This window comes from Humulus lupulus, chromosome 5 (genome assembly GCF_963169125.1).
Source record: "Humulus lupulus chromosome 5, drHumLupu1.1, whole genome shotgun sequence".
NCBI classification, from domain to species: domain Eukaryota; kingdom Viridiplantae; phylum Streptophyta; class Magnoliopsida; order Rosales; family Cannabaceae; genus Humulus; species Humulus lupulus.
Genome location: NC_084797.1, coordinates 171170988 through 171192240, shown reverse-complemented (window position 1 = coordinate 171192240; position 21253 = coordinate 171170988). Strand labels below are relative to the sequence as shown.

General features: G+C 33.6%; 2 protein-coding genes across 3 annotated transcripts; one reads left to right on the top strand and one right to left on the bottom strand.

Annotated features, from left to right (window-relative positions):
* The first annotated feature begins 2992 nt into the window (after nucleotides 1-2992).
* On the top strand, nucleotides 2993-5878 carry LOC133779683 (uncharacterized). The gene has a single exon (XM_062219614.1). The coding sequence runs from the start codon at nucleotides 2993-2995 to the stop codon at nucleotides 5876-5878; it is 2886 nt and encodes a 961-aa protein (XP_062075598.1).
* Nucleotides 5879-6316: 438 nt separating this feature from the next.
* On the bottom strand, nucleotides 6317-9114 carry LOC133777853 (uncharacterized). Of its 2 annotated transcripts, none has more exons than XM_062217603.1 (9): nucleotides 8904-9114; nucleotides 8609-8707; nucleotides 8390-8510; nucleotides 8168-8287; nucleotides 7994-8050; nucleotides 7847-7890; nucleotides 7554-7667; nucleotides 6707-6761; nucleotides 6317-6601 (listed from the first exon to the last, which is right to left on the bottom strand). In XM_062217603.1, exons 2-9 carry the CDS (start codon nucleotides 8699-8701, stop codon nucleotides 6585-6587), a joined length of 621 nt encoding a protein of 206 aa, XP_062073587.1. In that variant the 5' UTR covers nucleotides 8702-8707; nucleotides 8904-9114; the 3' UTR covers nucleotides 6317-6584. The 2 variants fall into 2 exon arrangements, with proteins under 2 accessions (XP_062073587.1, XP_062073588.1); XM_062217604.1 differs by having other exon boundaries at nucleotides 8989-9114.
* Nucleotides 9115-21253: the final 12139 nt, after the last annotated feature.

Sequence of the window (21253 nt, the reverse complement as noted above, 5' to 3'; positions counted from 1 at the left end):
ATTTTGACTGCCGGTCTAAAATTGTGAAAATGTCTAAAAAAAAGGTCCAATAATTAAAGCTAAATAAAGTGCATATTGTCATTATTGGATTATAATTAATATTTTTCAAATAAAATTTTGTTAACCAACCATCACTTGATGATTAAGGATTGAGTGGTGGATATCCTTGTTAAATTACTAAGAAAGGTCATGATATAATTTCAACCATCCAAAGTAGTAGGTTTGACTATTTTAGGATTATTTTGAAGCATCAAAATCACATATATATATACAAAATAATATTGCATTGAACCGTAGAGCATTAGATGAAAAATACAAATATCTACTTTAGGACATTCATTGCATAATTTGCATTAATTTTAGACCACATGTGCACTTACGTGCACTTGGAAAGAAATGTTTTTCAGTAATGAAATTGGATATGAATAAGACATATAATCGAGTTGAATGATCTTTCTTAGAGATGGTCATGCTCAAACTTGGTTTTGCCACACCTTGGGTTAATTTTTTGATGAATTGTGTTCGTTTTGTTCCCTATTCATTTAATAATATTAATGGTGAGGTCAAGCATGTGTGCTTTCATCTTCAACTCTTTCTTATCTACAAAATATTGACAAACACAAAAAAATTCTTCAACAATACATGTTGCATTTGAGCTTGGTGTACTACTAACATGACTTGTTTCATTACAATGATCATCATGGCATACATGAGGAAGTGGACCATGGTTTTCTTCAACAGTGTGAGGTGCAGAACTAGAATCAGGAACATTACATATGTATGCACCATCAAAGTAATCATCAAAAGTTTTATTTTCATGACATGGGACATTCAAATTTACCTCAACAAGACCATCATCAATATTATTTCTTTCCCCCTCTTCAACATCACCGTATTTGTCATCATCATCATCATCATCATCTTCTAAACCAACATTGTTATCATCGTTTAAACCAGCATCATCAAAATCATCATTACTAGAAAGGTCTGCAATAGAATCAACATTTGCAGTGGAATCAATATTAGTAACAAGTTTATCCTTAGTGAGTGCATTTTCCATCTTCTTTATCAAACTTACACATAAAGGAATCAGCTCACGTTCTTGCCATGTAAAGAAACTAACAACGTCTCTACTATTATTTATTGCAATCATTTCAATTTCCACCATCGTCGTTACCTTGTAAGTTAATTTTATATTGAAGAGTTTGCGATCAATTTCTCTAACTTCATAAATATGTTCAACTAACTCCTCAAAAGTGAGGTTAGTTTGTACCAAACTTGATCTTGATCATGAGTCATTTTAAATCCATTTCCATGAGTCTTCATTCTTTTTCCACAATCCATCACATAATATTACAATGTTTTTCAATGACATATGAATAAAAAATACGACAAACAAACAAATATAAATTATTAAAAAAAGCTTGGTTTCGGTTTTTGCTCTCTCCCATGGCGAAGAGGAAAAAACTGGTTCGTAAGCTTGCAATTCGGGTGGAAGACCAAGAGATACAATAGGATCAAGATCAGAGGGATCCGAATATTGCTGGTCCTAATGATCAGGATCTTACTGATTTCAATTTGGATGGGTCGAACAAAGAAGAAGGGGTTCGTGTAGACGAGAGTGGTTTCGTTCAGGAAGAGCCACGAATGCCTGAGACGGTTTGTTCTCCGGAGGACGATCTTGTTGGAGATAGGCTAGCAGACTCGAATTCACATGGGGCAAAGTGGGCGGATAAGGTTGAGGAAGGGGACTTTCAAGCCTCAGCTCAACGACAATGGCAGCAATTTTCAGTAAGGAAACTCTCATTTTCAGATCAGAAACTTGAGTTCTCTGAGCCTTTGTTCAAAGATGGAAGGAAATATGCCAAGATAGATGAAGAAGAGGTTAAGGTCCAATCCGCGAATTGGAATTCTGCTGTTATATGCATGGTGCTAGGGGAAAATCCTCCCATGGCTATTTTTGAAGGTCTCATTAAAAGAGTTTGGGGTCATTTGGGTATAGCTCAAATCTCTAGAATGACAATGGGATTGACCATGGTTAAATTCAATGATGAAGCTACAAGGGATCAAGTTCTTGAAGAAGGGATCCTTCATTTTGATCAGAAACCAGTTATCATTAGACCTTGGTCTGCGGATCTTAGTGCCATTCGTCTTTTTCGTTCAGTTCCGCTCTGGATTCGCTTGCCTGAATTAGGTTTGCAGTATTGGGGAAGTAAATGTCTTAGTGCTCTTGTGAGCACACTTGGTAAACCGATAATGGTCGATAAATTCACTAGGGAGCGCTCAAGAATTCAGTTTGCTCGAGTACTTATGGAGATGGAGGTAACAGATAATCCCCCTAGAACTATCCAATATGTGAATGAATTTGGTCAGATAATAGAGCAGGAAGTGGAATATGAGTGGCTTCCCATTAAATGTAAAGCATGTACTGGTTTTGGTCATGCTGAGATGGAATGTAGAAAAGAGCTGAAAACAAAATCGGTCAAAAAAGAGACTACCTCTAAAGATGAGGTGAAGGCTAGCCCGAATAATGAGGGGGAAAAATCTACTGGTTTGGAGACTGTAGATTTGGTTTCTGTGGAAAAGGTTGGGGATCCGAATATTATTTCTGAACAGGAGAGCGTACCAGTCACTACATCAGAGGGTAGCCAGAATACCTATCAAGCAATCCCAGTGATTGATAAAGGTCAGCAGCAAAGCACTAAGTGGCTTACCCCTAAACGAGTAGCCTTTCATCCAAAATCTGGGCAACAGTCAATTCCTGTTACAAAGAATTCAGATCAAGTTCAAGGCAAACTTAATCAGTTTCAGGTTCTTCAAGAGCAGGTATATGGTCCTAAAGATGGTATTCCCTTACCTATATCTACTAATGGATAATAGTAACATTCTTAGTTGGAATTTAAGGGGTTTGAGTAGTTCTAATAAGCATAAAGTAGTTGTGGATATTTGTAGCAGGTTCAGAATTGGTGTTGGAGGTTTTGTAGAGACTAAGATGAAGGGTCCTAAAATTTTGGATTTTATGGAGAAAAAATTGCCTAACTGGGATTTTTATACTAGTTTGGTTATAGAGGGTAGAATTTTGATTGTGTGGAGGAAGGTTTTTGTTAAGCTTACAATAATTGAGGAGTCTCCTCAATATGTTCACTGCTTGGTTTCGATGGTTGGTCAGCAGCACAGATTCTATGTCACCTTTGTCTATGGCTTCAATACTATAGAAGGTAGAAGGACTTTATGGGAAGGGTTACTTAGACTTTCTCTTGTGAATGAAGCTTGGATTATTTTAGGGGATTTTAATGCCCCTTTTTCTGGTATGGATAGAGCTGGAGGAAATCCTATTTCTGGTGTTGAACTGGTGGATTCAGTTCGTTGGCTTGAGGTGGCTCATTTGGTTCCTTTAAAAAGTTTAGGTTCGTTTTTCACCTGGACTAATAATCAAAGTGGTTCAGCTCGCATTTATTCCAAAATTGATCATGTTTTCATTAATGAGACTTGGTTTGATCATTTTCCTCATGCTACTGCTGTCTTTAAATGGGAAGTTATTTCCGATCACTGCTCTTGTATTATCAATTGTCAGTCTAAGGTGAGTTTGGGTACAAAGTTATTCAGGTTTTATAACTTTTGGGCTGATCATCCTCAGTTCCTGGAAGTGGTGCGGTTCAGCTGGAGTTTACCTGTTAAAGCTACTGGTTTACGGGCTCTGTTCTTAAAATCCTTGAGGCTGAAGCATGCTTTAAAGAAGTTTAACCATAATACTTTTGGAGATATTGGTTTGAAATATGATTTGGCTAAAGAAAATTACCAGGCTGCTCAGTTAAAAGCCCAAGCTTTCCCGTCTGAGTTTGGTTTCCAGCAAGATGTTAAGGAAGCTGCTGAAGCTTATATTGTTCAGGAAAAAATGTTCTATAGTTTTTTGTCCCAAAGGAGTAAAGTTGACTGGTTACAGAAGGGAGACATGAATACTGCTTTCTTTTTTGCTTTTCTAAATGTGAATATGCATGAAACTTCGCTATCCTTAATTCCTAAGGTGGCCAATCCTTCTCGAGCTATTGATTATAGGCCAATTGCTTGTTGCACTACATTATATAAATGTATAGCTAAGCTAATTTGCTCTCGTTTGGCGTTGGTCCTCCCTGCGATTGTTCAGTCAAACCAGGGGGCGTTTATTAGGGGTCGCTCAATAGCTCATAATATCATGATCTTTCAAGATCTTATTAAAAATTATGGTCGGGCTGTCACTTCTCCAAGATGTGCCATAAAGATTGATTTGAGCAAGGCTTATGACACGGTAGATTGGCAATTCCTTGAGGACCTCTTAAATGCTCTTTGTTTTCCTATGAAGTTTATAGGTTGGATTATGAAGTGTTTGAGAAATACTTCTTATTCGTTACTCATGAATGGTCGGGTGCAAGGGAAATTCAAGGGTAAGAAGGGGCTGCGTCAGGGGGATCCAATGTCACCTCTATTATTTGTTCTTATCATGGAATATTTGACTCGGAGACTTCAACTTGCTGCTCTTGATCCTTCATTCAGATTTCACCCTATGTGCAAGATTTTAAAGCTTATCAATCTCTGTTTTGCTGATGACTTAATCCTCTTTTGTAAGGGTACTCACTCGGCTGTTTTTACTCTCAAAGTTGCTCTTGGTGATTTCAGTTCAGCCACTGGTTTGACCATAAATTCAGCCAAGTCTCAAATCTTTTTTGGCGGAGTTTCTTCTATTGTGAGAACCTTCATTTCTCAGGAGATGAATCTTATGGTAGGTTCCTTTCCGCTCAAATACCTTGGGGTTCCTATGAGGCCTACTAAATGGCGTCACGAGGACTGTGATATAATTTTGCAAAAAATCATATTAAGGCTTAACTCTTGGTCTAGTAGACACCTCTCCTATGCAGGTCATATGCAGCTTATCCATTCGGTTTTATTTGGCCTCCGTAACTATTGGATGAGTATCTTTGTCTTACCTCAGAGTGTGGTCAAGGAAATTGAGAAATTGTGTCGCAGCTTCCTTTGGGGTAGTGCTGGTCTGAGAAGTAAACCTCATCTAGCTTCTTGGAAGAAGGTTTGCCTTCCAAAAGCTTATGGCGGTCTTGGTTTCCGAGATGGTGCTCTTTGGAATAGAGCTATTCTTGCCAAGTATATATGGGCATTATCTGAGCAGCCTGAGATTTTATGGGTGAAATGGGTTAACTCTATATATTTGAAAGGTCTCAGTTTTTGGAGTTATACTGTAAAATCTGATTGTAGCTGGTATTGGCGGAAGTTGTGTCGCATAAGGGAGAATTTTGGTCTCTCTGAGATTCAGGCAGCTGGTAGAGTTGGGAAGTTTCAGCCATCCAAGTTGTATAATTCGGCTCTAAACCAACAGATTGTTAGTTACTGTTCGGCGGTCTGGTGTAAGCTCACGTTACCTAAGCATAGGTTCATGCTTTGGCAAGTGATTAATGAGCAGCTCCTCACTCGGGATAATCTTTTGAAGCTGCATATTCTGGTGCCTGTTCATCTGTGTCCAGTTTGTGGTTGCTTTCCTGAAAGTCACCATCATCTGTTCTTCTCTTGCTGTCTCTCTAAACAGGTGCTTCAGCTGCTGTTTATCTGGTTTGGCTTCTCTGCCTGGCCGAGTGACTACACCAGTTGGAGTGCTTGGCTTGGAAGACCTCGGCGTGGTCTGATGGCAGCAATCCTTAATCTTGTTGTTGCTGCAACTGTTTACAGCATTTGGAGGAATAGGAATAGAAGCTTATTTGATGACTATTCTTTATCAGCTAACTGTCTTATAAATGAGATTAAATGTGTAGTTAAATATAGAATTTACTTGGTTAATTTTAGAAATTTTTCAGTCCCTGAGCAATCCTTTTTAAGGCATTTAACATGTAATTAGAGTTGGGGTTGTGGTTCTATTTTATCTTCGGTCTTGTAGTGCTTTGCACAGTGTTTGTACAGCTTGTTTGTTCAATGAAACTCTTCCTTCTTGATCAAAAAAAAAAAAAAAATATAAATTATTGGTATTACTTAAATTAAAATATTACATAAGAAAATTATATTTTAAAATTCAATCCCCAGTCTGAAAATTCAACTATCTGTCTAAAAATTCGACAAGTGGTTAAAATAAATGACATGCCATCTAAAGTAATGTTTTTTTCAAAAAAAAAAAGCACAATTCTAGAAATAAAAACTTTAACTACAAATAAATAAATTGTATAATAGGAATAGACTTAGTTGGGAGTGTTTATAAATTTATAGTCTAAAATATAACTAAAAGTGTTAATAAAAAAGATATTTATGTTGTTATCCGAAATTAAAATGATATACACTGTACTCATTGGTAACATCATACTCAAATCAAATGTATAGGTTACAAGTTCAAGTTCTTCCATATCTTAATTAAAAAAAAAAAACAAAAACAAAGAGTTACAAAATTAAGAATGGCAATAGCTTAAATTACTTTTCCCCCCATCATCTGTTAGAATAAGATTCTAAAATGGCGAATCAAGTATATTTACAACTATCAAGCAGAAGGAAAAAAAGGTAGTTATTGTATGTTGGGATAAGTAATACTCTCCAAAAGGACATTCTTGATGAAGCCACTAGTAAACATCATCATCTGCAACATAAGAAATGATCAATGTAAGTACGTGGGCTGTTTCGAAAGTTGCAATCCTAATGGCATTTGCATAAGAGACGCGACAATCAAAAGAATGTTCATTACCTCCACCATCATCTTCCACATTAAAATCATCTTCATCATCGTCGAAATCTACATTCTGCAAGATTTTACAGCAAGTTCAGTAACCAAATTATAATTTTTTTCCCTATAGACTGGTAGAGAGGAAAATGCCCTTGGTTGAAACTTAAGAATAGTAAAGCTCATCGATGAAAACATTAAGATATTGAAATACTACTTTTTAAAGATGCATTATTGATTTCTTTATCTTTTCAGCAGTCTCATACATAGCCTACGATTCTCCAACTGTTGATGAAACCTATGTTAATGTTAGTAGCTCTGTAGCACACCAGCTGATGTTGTTAGAAGAACATCACAGTTAGGAGAATATTTAAAAGTCAAAGCAATGACACACTATCATTTTATGTTTTCCTATAAGGAAAATGAATTAATAAACTGCCAAGGTCACTGAGCACAAACTCAATCTCGGAAACTCCTATGAATAGACAGGGCATATAAATTCTTTCGTTTTCTTTTTTTAAATAACTTCCAACAAAGTAGAGCAAAATGCCCCATGGTGTACTGTCACTTCATTCGCCTTGCAGTCCATATTCTGTCTGAGTGAAATGATGGCAGCCAAGGGAAGTTTTTATGCAACTTAATAGTCAACTAATAATTCATTTGGTCTCAAAGTATTCCCAATATTTGGCTGCCATCACGGTACCAGGTGCATGAAGCCTGACAGGATCACATAATAGATATATGCCACACATGGAGCTCCAAAACATAGCATTAAATAGTGTGCCACCACATACTGGATACATCCAAAGTGGAATTTTTGGGCAACAACGGTAGTCAACGATATTAGATAAAAAACAAATCCAGTACGAACCTGATTATAATCATCATCACTGGGCTCTTCTTCAGTGTCTTGTTCATCTAGCTCTTCATCTTCATCCTCATTTTCACCATCTTTCTTTTCCTTTTCTCCTTTCTCATTTAGAGCCTATTAATAGGAACAAACAATCAAATAGGTGAGATTACCGGAGAAACACAATGGCTTAGCTACTGTGAAAATTTCAGATTAAATCCAACAAGTCGTTTCTTATTTATGAATCTAATCTTCAGAAAAAATATTGCCAAGATTTTTCAAGTAAGAGCAAACAAAGAAAAAATTATATTTACCTCACGCTGTTCAAGCTTCTCAAATAGTTCCAATTTTTTAAGCTCTGTCATGAAAACATAATCAGTTTGTTTCAAGTTATACAATTTCACCTCAATTATGGTTTCTTGCAAAACAAGCAAGAAACAAAACATCTCGTCTCATGGTACCTGAATCGGGATTCCATCGAACTCTCTTTCGACTAGACTGCTGCCACCCCTTCGAACCTGAAATTGTACTTCATTAGTGAAAACAGTCGCAGAAGCTAGTGTAAAATGTAGAAGGGAAAATACAGTCTTGGATATCATTCCCAAAACATTGCACAAGGCATTGAGAATTCAAACCTTCAGTTAGTTCCAATGGAAATTTTTTGTGGTCTAAAATTTGTGAAAGTGAATCTCTCATTATTGTGGTATTGATTTTCTTCCTGTCAGAGAATCTTTCTATCTCTGTGCTTTGACCCTCTGGAAAACCAAGATGTAAAACCTTCAACTTCCATGATTGCATTCATATGTATTCAAAAATAAACAAGAATTACTACACTCCTATAAACTATTAACACATACTCTTTGAAACATTCTCCTCAAGGTAGTAAGGAGAGGCTTTCCAATAGTTTTGCAAGATCATACTTCGACGAATTAAATCTTTCTCAACCATCACACCTTTTATATCAGGTAATACAACATCCTAAGAATCACAAAGACAACTTTCAATCTAAAAAATTGAACAAACAAACTAGGCAAAATCATAACAAAGTTTACAAATCATAGATTATAAACACCAACCTCAGGAAAAAGGACAAAGGGTTCCTGCTTAGCGAATCCAAATCCGCCGCCACCTCCATATCCACGTCCCCTACCACGCCCTCTATAAGCCATTTACCTCTATAAACAAAACCCATAAAGAAAAAAGCTCAATTATACAAATACACGTACATATAAATATGACACCAAATTATTGAAGAAAAAAAATTATGATAAGAGCTCCTAAAAAAACTAATAACACTGAAACTTAAGAGTTATGTAAAGAAGTACATGACAATGAGATAATTGTTTAGTCAATTGAACAAAGGGCCCTTACCTTCGGGTTCTGAATGAATGTATACCGTGAACAAGAGAAGGATTATAGGAAAATAATGGATTCGGTATTTGGGTAGGGTCATTACCAATGCTGGTGGATAGAGGAAGGAGGAGATGACCAGAGAGAGAAGGGTTACAGGCGGCGGCGAAAGGCTGAGGCCGGAGATCAAGACGGAGATGAGTTGTGTTTGTGCGCGAAAGTAATGAGGAGTGTTACAACATATTAAAGGGCTGGGCCTTTTATGTTTGGGCCTAGTAATTTATAAAAAGGAAAAATTACAACTTATACCCATTTTAAATGATCTCTTTTAATTTTTACCTATTATTTTTAATTCTTATTTTAGTATCCAAAATTTCAATTAATGTACCTATTATACCCCTTTAATTACATATTTTTTTCTCCTTAAACACATTACAATTAGAATGCATTTCTAATTTAACTATAATATGACACATATAATACACATTACAAAAATACTTAGAATCATGTGCTCAAATAAGGGTACATTGGGAAATCTCATGATAATAATGGGTAAAGTTCAACTAAATATATTTAGTGTCTAATTTTAGTTAACTACTTCAAAAAGTGGGTAGTTCTCAACTTTTCCTTTTATAAAAGAGGCATGGTGCAAAATGACTTATAATATTGTTTGAAAGTAAGTAAATGTCCATGTTTTTAATTTTGTAGTAAAATAGCCTAATCAACTATTTAATATCACATATTATCAAATACACCATTTAACAAATTACTATTTTATTCTAAATATTTTAATATTATGGTATATGTATATTAGTTTTGTTTAATTAGTTTTTATTTTAAAGCTATTTTGATTTTTTTTTTCGTTTTTTATGGGTTGTTGAATGATATATCATACCACAAAATATATATACTGAGTTGAAAAATAAAATACCATCAAAACTTACAAAATTATTACTAAAAAATGTATATACTATGCTAACAAAGTTATATACTACCATTAAAATGTATATATCATGATACAAAATTATATACTACCACTATGTATAATAAAATATAAATTAAATATCACAAAAAAAAATTATATACCATACCACAAAAAACATATACACTAATTGGAAAATAATATACCAATAACCTATAAAAAAACTTAAAAAATCAATATAACTTTAAAATAAAAACTAATTAAACAAAACTAATATATATACCACTATATTAAAGTCATACAGTCCTAAATAAATAAATAAATTATAAAAAATGACAATTTAGGTAATCAACAATGTAAAAATGTCATTTATCTACAATTTTAAAAATGAGGACATTAGCTTCTTGATAGCTTTATTTTGGGCTATTTCCTATAATTTCTCTTTATAAAAGGAATTTTTTTTAGAAGTTTCCATAAATATGGAAAAAAGTAGAAGAGTTTTTATATTTATAAAGAGATTTTTACATAACACACCAATTCCTAAAGATAAATTACAAATTTACGGTTTGATGGAAAAAAAAAATTATTTTTGTGGTGCCAACATTTTTTTCTTCAGTTATACGAAAGACCATCACCCCAACTGAGTAATCGAAGTCCTGGGGTCATCGTTTGAAGATTGTCAAAAAATGGTCTAAGTCTAGCTCTCACAGCCCCTCAATCAAGACTTGGAGTCATTGCTGGAGAGTCTCCTAATTGAAAGCCGCCACAAGAAGAGGCCGAGGCTGTCAAATAAGTTATTTTAGAGGTTGGAGAGTGAGGATGATGAGATAGTAATTTTGAAGGGTGTAATTAACTATAATTTATATTTGTGTAATATATATATGTTTAGGAAACGAAAGACAAAAACTAAAGCTACTTTGAGCTAATAAGTCAAATTGACATATACATGTTATATGTGTATATAAGTAGTCGGCTCAAGCTTTTGGTTTGCTACCTAGGCCTAGCTACATTTTGTCAAATACTTGGAGCCACACGTGCCTCTACCACCTACATTAGTATACATCTTATATAAATAGTTTTTTATTTTAAAATGACATTTCATGTTAATTGATGTATATACATGTGTGTTTATTAAGTAGGATGGTGAAAGGTGGTGTGAGGGCAAAACTATTAAATAAATAAGAATATTAATTTTTGGGGAAATTTGTGGCAATACCTATATAGTTAGATTTGTTTCACTTAAATGCTTATGTAAAAAATTTGGCGGCAATAATACCTACAGTTACGAATTTGGTGCAGCCGTTAGTCCCTGACTGTTAAGTCTAACCAATAACCTAAGTGGCAGACACATGGTTGCACCTAATTGGCTCAATTTTTTTATTTATTAAATATTTTTAAAACTATTTTTAAATTTTTAATAATTAGTTTTAAATAATAAAGAATTCAATAAATTAACTGAAATCAATTAAAAAAATCTAAAATATAACATCTAACATCTAAGAAAAATAAAAAATAAAAATTGATGAATCTGTAGGCATGAACACGAACTCAAACCCATAAAATTTCAAAAACCAAATTAGTGTATTTGCAAAGAACAAACCATAACTAGATACAAAACCCAGATTTGTGTCTTTTTTTTTCTTCTCAAATTTGTGTTCATTCAAAGTAATAAAACAAATACAAAAAAATCTAAGTCAAATTCAACTTAAACAAAACCAAAATCATTAATAATTAAAAACTTCAAGAACAATACCCAACATTCTTGCCCATAACCAAATATACTCACATTTGAAATCAACTTTCACCCATACCCAAATAAACCAAATCTGAAATCATCAGTGCCATCTTCATTGTCTTTAACCTAGATGTAGCTTGTTGCTGAAAATAAAATATATATGTTCATCATTATAATCTAAACCTAAACCTAAAAAAAAAATATGTTCTTCACATAATTATATTTATCAAAACAGATTTATACACAAAATTATAAAGCACAAAGCCATTATAAAATCTTGAAACCATTGTTCATCATCTACAAAAATTATCATCATTGATTCATGTGAAATCAAACAAAGGAAAAAGTTGCAGAAAACAAAAAAGAAAATCATAAACTTTATCAATCTTTGTGCTCATACAAATTATACAAACCCAGTAAAATGGGTATGAACAATGAATAGACCTGCAAAATAAAGACCACAAACTCATTGGCTTCAATGGTCATCGTGTATGAATCGATTTGAAGAAAAAAGAAAACAAACCCATGCCTCAGCCCAACCTCCCCCTCATCTTGCCCAGACGCATGACCTTCTTCTCTAGCCCCATCCATCGTAGCCCTGCTCGCCTAAGGGCAAAACCTTCAGATCTGAGAAAAAAAATGAACCCAAAAGGCAAGCAAAAAGAAAAAAATGATCCTTGTTAGACCAAGAGAGATGCACCCATCGGGAGAAATGATGAAGAAAAAGAAATTGAAAAAAATTGTTTTCGACTTCAAGCTTCTAGGTTTGTGTGGGATGATGGGCAAAGAGAATGTTGGGTATTCGAGAAGAAGAAGAAAATGAGGGTTGGGATTCGGGATGAACAAGATGGAGGAAGAAGGGGAGAAAAAGAAAATTAAAAAATGTTTAAATTAGTTTGATTAATTTTTTTATTTTAAATTAATTAGATTTAAAAAACAATTTTTAAGGGTTTTTAAAATATTTAGTAAGTTAAAATTAATTTGACCCAATTGGGTGCTGCCACGCGTGCCCCTTTATACATTTAACGACTCAAGGACCAACGGCTGCACCAAATTCATAATGGCAGGCATTATTGCCGCCAAAATTTTTACATATACATTTAAGTGTAATAAATCTAACTACATATGTATTATTGCCGCAAATTTACCTAATTTTTGTGGTAATGTGTGGGGCAAAATTATTAAATTAAAAAGAATACTTTCTTTTGTGATTATTGTACTTGCACCAGATCCAACATAATCTTGACAAATCATTTTTGATTGCTTTCTGGTATATTTGTAGTATATTATATTTTGGGTTTTTTTTATTTATTATATTTTTTAGTAATCTTTTTAGCTGTTTTGGTGTTGTTTTTTAGTTTATGTTGGGTTGATGCCATGTATTGAGTCTATTTTTGTGGGTTGATGTCTAGTTGACTTTACGTTATTTTTTCAACATTGTATTGTTTAGGTTTAGGTTTAGGTTTATGTATAGTTGTCCAATATCATTTTCTTTTTGTGATGTTTTTTAGTTATTTTGATATATATATATATATTAAGTTTATTATTGATACATTTTCGAATGCAATGATAAATTTTTTTAGGTTGTTTTTGTTGTTTTTTTAGTTAATTTTTTGGGTTGATACAATTAGTGACTCTAATATTAATATTGTTAATAAAGGAGGTAAAATATGTTAGCTTATTGTCATGTTTAGTTATTTTTTGAAAAATACAGTGTTAATTTTTTCAAAATTTTTTTTGGGTAGCTGCGGGTTGCACTATGCTGTTGTGAGATTGTTGTCGTGTTGCATTTAAGTTGCTTTTTTGATATTGTATTGCAGTGTGTTGCATTTTTAAAATGTAAGAAGGAGTTTTTTCGATGTTGTTTTTGTGTTATTTTTTGGTTTTTTTTTAGCTGCAATGGGTTGCACTGTGTTATTGTGAGATTGTTGTCGTGTTGTTTTCTTGTTGTTTTTAACGTTGTGTTTTGTGGGCTAATGTTTAGTGTAAATCATATTTTTGTAATTTTGAAATATTAAAATCGTATTTTTGAAAACTTAAGTTAGTAAAATGTAAAAAAAAAAATGAATGACCGTAAAAATGTAAAAAAAATCATAAAACATGGCTATTTATGAAATAACCCCAAAAATAAATGCTACAAAATATCGTGAATTTTTCAAACAAAAAAAAAGTTTAAAAACATGGGAATCTCATAAAATATATAAAATAAATTACCTTATTTGTTTAGGTTTTTTTTGTTCAAATTTTTTTTCAGACTTGTTTAAGTAACCAGGTACTATGGTGATTAATTATTTTTATTCATATTTGATTTTTTTTTCAGACTTAGCTGTAACTAATTACAATCACGATCAATTTAGATTTTTTTTTTTTGTTTAGATCTGATTTTCTTTCCAAGTCTAGATAGGTAATCAGTTACCATCATAACCATTCTTTTTTTCTTTTCAGATCTGATGTTTTTTTTTTCAAACCTAGTTGTAAACAATTACGATTATGATCATTTTAGATTTTGTGTTTGGATCTTAGTTGTTTTCAAGTCTGGCTAGGTAACCAGTCACCATCGCAACTAGTTTTTTTTCATGTATTTTTTTTTTCAAACCTAATTGTAACCAATTACCTTCACGATCAATTTAGTTTTTTTTTTCATATCAGTTTTTTCTCAAAATCTCACTAAGTAACCAGTTACAATTCAGCTGGTATTTTGATAACAGTACATTATTAAACAATCAAAATTATTTGTAAAGTTGAAACCGGTTACTACAACACCACTTAAAAAATAAAACTGATTTTTATAGATATAACCAGTTACCACACATAACTAAAAAATATTGACAGTGGCAAATGATCACTACCACAAAAAAATAATAATAATTGTTCTGATAGTGGTAACCAATTATAGTAGTGAAAATGTTGATTGAAGAAGATAAAAAATAGAAGAAAATAAAAAAACAAAACGTTTTTCAATGTCTGAACAAAAAAATAAATTAAAAATAATACCTACAATTACTGAAATACCCTAACAAAAATTAAAAATTAGCCAAAATATACAATTAAATATGTTAAAACTAATAAATTATCACACAAATATAGGAAAACAAATCTCATAAAAAAAGTAAGAAAACATAAAATACCATATAAAATGCACACACAAAAAATGTCATATTTATCAAAGTTTAGAATTTTTTCCATATTTCATGTAAATTCCTCTTTTTTTTTATTTATATATGTATAACATCAAATAATTACAAAAGAAAAATTTCATGTTCTATGCATAATAACATAGTGAAATTTTTTAATATGCCAACACAAAGATTCCTCCCACTAATGTACCCCTACCATATTTTGGACAAAAATACCCCTTTCATTTAAAAATAGTCCTAAAAATGTTAAATTCAACATCACACACATTTCTAGCTCTCTCTCTCTCTCCCTTCTCCATCACTCACGGCCACCACAAACTCCCCACAGCGACAGAGCACCACCTCCCCACGTTGGTGCCGACATTACCACCGTCCTCTTCATTGGCGCTGCCACCTTCCATCATCATTGAAGTACCCCCATCGAATATTTTTCTTCATTTTTTTAATGTTTTAATGATTCAAAATGCAATTATCAAAATTGTATGTTCTACATACAAATTTTAAGATTTTATATGATCTAATCTTGTAGATCTCAAAAAAATACGAAAATTAAAAAAAAATATGAAACAGACATTTGACTAGAAAGATATGAAACTCCAAAGTTTTCGTCAAATTTCAGTGCAGAGGATCAAAATTGCATCGATTTTGCATCGAAAAAGCATCGTTTTGGCCAAAAATCAAGTTTTTTGATTGCATCGCAAAAGCATCGAAACACCATCAATTTTGCATCGAAGAAGCATCAGTTTTGCATAGAAAATTCTTGTTACTTCCAATATTCTTGAATAGTTACAAAATAATTTATCATTACTCGATCAATCTCGGTAATGTACTAAATTATCAAATTACCCCTAGGCTCACCCCGAACCTGGTATTTGACCCCGTTATGACTAAACCGCTAACTTGCTACCTAGGATTGCCTCGTGCCGAAAAGCTCAAATATATCCACATAATAATGTGAGCTAAATCCATAAACACATAAATATACAATATGCCATCGACAGATCAAAACTAAAAAAATGCCCTTCTAATAAGAAACTGGTCCACATGCATGCAAATACAATTATATGATAATACAAATCACATACTCATGCATATTTACACATAATAATTTAATAAACCAATTATTGCCCTCTCGACCCCCTAATCAAGGCACTAAGTCATATTAGGGAATTTGAGACGTTACAAAAATGATAAAAGAAATTGTTTATATACTAGTTTAGGGTCTTTGTTAGGAACCCTAGTTCTTAATTTTAGTTGGATTATTCTCAGTGTTTTTCTCTCAATTGACACCAGCAAAGTGCTTCATTTTTCATTGGCAGCCAACATATATGTCTTATTCCAGCAATTCAATCAATAGTGGTAGAAGGTATGAGGAAGAGTTTCAATCGAATAAACCCATTTGTGATCGTGGGTTCGAGTCAGTAATCCGCACTTCTTGGACAGTTGATAATCCAGGTAGAAGGTTTTATGGCTGCCCAAATTACAAGGTTAATTGTTACTTGTTTGATTTTCTTTTGAATGGGGTTATGGCATTATGGGTTGTTGTAATGTGCCATTTTTTTTCTTTTTGTTTTGCAGAGAAATGTGAATGATGGTTGTCGATTTCTTAGATGAATAGACACAATACATGGTGCAAGAAACAGGAATGATTTAGGAGGATTATTTAGAAGATTGGAGGAGATTGAAGCCAATGTTAACCTGCTGCAAATTTTGGTTGAAGAAAGAAATGAAGAAGTTGGTAGAATGTTGAAGTTGTTGAAAAATGTTAAATATGGTGTATGTATTTTTCTGGTATTATTTGTTTTTATTTTGTATTTGATATGTGGTAGTGTTTGATATATGTAGTAGGTAGTGTTTGATATATGTAATAACTCCTAAGCAACTGCAATTATCATTTTGTTGTTATGATTAAAAGAAATGATTTTTTTTTAATGGTACTAGTGAAAATCTGTTTCATTTGTTGTTATGAAAGGTAAATAAGAACTCTAAACAATAATGTGAACTCATGATAACAGTTTTTCTTGAATAAGAAACCTATTTACAAAGATTTCCACAAAGAGTTCCAAAAAGGCCTTTTACACAGTTATCATAAACTAATCAAAATGGCAGACATAAAATGCCAACCATCTTGCTGAGATGTTGTACATAAACTAATCAAAATGACAAATATAAACTCCCAAAGTTCCTGGTTATCCTTCACATAAACTAATCAAAATGGAAGACACAATATGCCAATATTCCTACTGACACACATAACTGATACAAAGACAAAGAAATGATCAATATTCAGTAGCATTCAAAATGGTGACAAGCATCCCAATATCCAAAAAAAAACAAAAAACATTCAGTGGTCATATTCATGGATCCTTGTTCATTGATGCAATCCTCATGTTCTTCCTCGCAATGTTTCCACATTTATCTTGGTTGTTTGCTGGTTTCTTTCTAATACGTTGCTTGACCTGTGCTCTATTCTACCAATAATGATCAATAAATTCATAAGTTGTTTGAAGTACCTGAAATTGTTGATTGGTTTCGTGTGCACTTGTTCGTTGGGTTAATGAGCTTACTGAATCATGAGACATTGGATTATGGTTTCTTCCATAAGTTCCAGGATCTTTTGGTGGGTTCTTCTTAGCCTATAAAACAAGTTAAAGAAACCAAATCAGCAGCATTTATGTAATTTTCAAAACTAAAATTGAAACAACATCATAAATGAATTAAAAGATCATACTGAAGTTGTTGCATTTCCTGCACATGTTCTGAAATTGCGCCCCTTTCCACCACAGCCAGAACATTTAAGTGTGATGTATCTTCTTTTCAATTTCTTTCCAGATGCTGAAGTCATTTCATCAAGTTCCAATTTCCTTGATTTATTTGGCTTGTCTGGCTGCTTTTTTGCAAATAGGGCTAATTATTCCAACCTTCCTACTTCTAGGTCACTCATATTGATTTCTAATCGGAAAAATTTGGTGAGAGTAAGCCTTCATGTAGTATTATTTTGTGTACCACTTACCGACATATGACTCATTATCCTCTTTATTATGCCAAATAGTAGCCATGACATGGCTGCATGAAATGCTAGTAAGTTCTCATTTTCTACACGAACAAACCAACACTTTCAAATCCACAGAGTACATGGATCCATACATGGTTTGGATCTGGTAAATCAAATCTCCTAACTTTGTGGGCAAGTGTGATCTAGCTTTAACCTTGATTTTTTCAAGAATGATCATTATTTTTGGTGCAAGGTTAGACTCCCATATGTTTGCAAACTGTCTATATTTGTTCATTCTTTGCATCAAGTACATCCTGAGTCATGCTAGCATTGACAATATTGGTTTGTTTCTAGCAGCCAATATTGATTTTTTCCCATATAAAGCCTCGCACATGTTATTCAATAGAATATCACATTTAGGGTTAGTCCTAAAGTGTGATCTAGACCAATGTTTTGGACATGCATCAATCAACCACTCATAAGCTTTGTTATTGATCATTCTAATCTCTTCCATAACAACCTCAAACCTTTGCATAGTTAATTCTCTAGCATCCTTCCATAACAGGTCTTTTAATTATTTATCCTTGAACACCTTGATGGAATTTTTCTCCAAATGCCTAGCACAATGTCTGTGCTCAACTTCTAGTATCCCTTCTTCCCACATCCCCTTCAAAGCTTGTGTCCAACCCTTTTTGTTTGTCTGTGATAAAGGTCCAGTGGTTAGAGTTCTCAATTTTCAAGTCTATCCTCAACAGGTTAACAAACCAACTCCAAGAATCTTTATTTTCTATTTCTACCACGACAAAGGCAACATAATACATTTTGTTTTTCCCATCTACTCCAACAGCTGTCCTGGATGTACACCTTTAATATGACACACATCTAAACCAATGATGAGTCTGCATCCTCCAGTGAAACCATCTCTCAACCCAATGTAGCATATGTACATCCTCTTAAACCGTGGCACCCCATTCTCAACCATTTCTGTCAAAAACTCAACTATTGAACCTCTATCAGTTCACTTAATTTCCTTTGCATAGTCCCAAAGAGCAGCATATTGTTCCTCATAGCTTCCTTCAATATTTTTTGTTTCAATAAGCCGAGCTCTATAAGCTTTATCCCTTGATATTTCAAGCACATGGTCCTTACTAACCTTGTGCATACATGTGGAGACACCTATCTTTTCATTAATCTTGAACTCTTCCAAATATTTCTCACTCAACCATTGGGAAGTTGCAAACCTGTTATTATTCGTCCTAGAGCACTTGTGTTCACCAACATATGTTTTGATGACAAAAGTGGGAGTGTCATCAACCTTAGATGCAAAACACACCCAAGGGTAGTTAACACCCTTACATTGCGCCCTAAATCTATGTGGATCGTTCTTCTTAAACCATATATCATTTTCCATTTTGTATTGTATACTCCCTTATTGGTTGCTTAAACACATTTCATGATGGAAAGGATAACCCCAATTTAAAGGTTGGTTTGGCCATGTCAGTTCCTACTACAAACTTAGGCAAATCAGGTACTTTCACTTTTTTAAATCTTTTCTTTCCTTTATGGAACTCACTACCATCATTCTCATCACTCTCATCCTCAGTTGAGCTATCATGTGCAACCATATCACTGTCAGATTCTACCATATCCCCATCTCCTACATCAATTTCTACAGGCCTTTTGCCCTTCCTTAGCAAATGTTGTTCAACCATTTCATTGACATCCATTCCATCATCATCATGTGCATACTCTGGGTCTCCTTCATAATCATTAGCTTCATCATCACTATCTTCAGTGTTGTCATCCCCAGCTATAGTTTCATTCCTAATCGTGCCCTCATCACTAAAATGAGTTGTGTCATCCACCAAATTAGAAGTATTTTCCGTCAATTGTTCCCCTACCAAATCAAATGCATTTTCTGTCAAGTTTTTCTCTACCAAACCAGGCCCAAAATGAGGTGTGTTTTCCACCAAATCAACAACACTTTCTGTCAAATTTTCCTCTACCAAACCAGGCCCAAAATGAGTTGTTTCATTAACCAAATATGGCATACCAAAAATAGGCCAATCCTCATAACACACAATAGGCCCAACATCACCATTTTCATTACCTAAACCAGGCCCGTTATCATCATTGACACTTCCCAGATCAGACCTATTCAAACCAATCCCAACTTCTACATTTTTGTTCAAATTTTACTTACCCAAACCAGACCCAAATTTATCATCTTGAACACCCAAACCAAGCCCCACACTAACCCTACTCACTAAATCAATTCTAGTAACAATAGAAGCTTGACTTTCATTTAATTCACTTTGACTAAAAAAAGTAGTCAAGCACTTGATTAATCTTAACAGAAGCACTAACTCTCTCAAGCAACATAGTGTCACTGCTTACACACTCCAGTGTCATACAATTTTCCCACTTAAAATAATAACCAATTGAAGCGGGATCCAAGTAACCTAAATCCCTTGCTATCCCATATAATTCAAATATGCTCATAGTGTCAATATTACATTGATGCACATGATTAACCACCCCACCGATGTAAGTAGTAGGAAGGTTACCTATGTACTTTATTTCTCCTTTGTGATGCACCTTGAGAGTGGATGCAGAAGATGTTGGCTATGCACAATAAAAAAACAAAATATAATATGTTAATCTGTCAAAACTTAACAATCAGTGGTCCCAAAAAAACTTTGTACTTATTTAATAATTGGAATCTTGACCAAGTTAAAGCACACACACACCAATACCCAACACACTCCACACACCCATAAAAAGTCTTAAACACTTTCACTATACTCTGCACTCTGACTACAAAAGGACAAAACTACAGTTGGACCCAACATCACTAAAATGAAAAAAAAAAATTTCTTCAATGTGATAAATAACCTAAAGCATAAGCATTTTATTTTTGGAACCAGTGCAACCCACCACCTTGTTTTAGATAGCATTTTTAGTAACATTGAAACTCCTCCAATTGAAAAAATGAAACAAAGGAAAAAAAAACTTACCATAAAATGGAATTGCATCCTCACTCGTCAGCTTCGGGTATCCTTTTTTTCTTCTATCATGAACATTCTTCTTCCCCATTATCGTTGACATCCCGACACTCAGTCGTCAACCACTCACCCAAAATTTCCCCAAATGGCAGCCCTAATTTCCTCCCCAAACCTATCTGTTCCAAGTTGAAAACCCCTAAAACGATATACCAATTTTCCATCCTAAAAATTGCAACATCATCATCATCAGCCATTATAGAAGTATAAGTGTATGCCACATCACATGAAAAAAATTTCCACATCCTAGGGGTAATTGCCAGATCAGACCTCAATTATAAAAATTGAAAGAAACTAGAAGGAAGTCCCTCAATTCAACATACTCAATAGTTCGATGGGAATTTTTAATGGGCTTAAAAAATGAGGGGGTACGATTTGGTATATGTCATAGTTCGGGGGGGGGGGGGGGGGGGCGTCCTAAATAGCCTTAATTTTAAAATGAAATGGACTAGTTTACACATTGGTTATGTGTCTGTTGTGCTATATATAAATATATTTAGGCTGCTGATTTGGACCCATC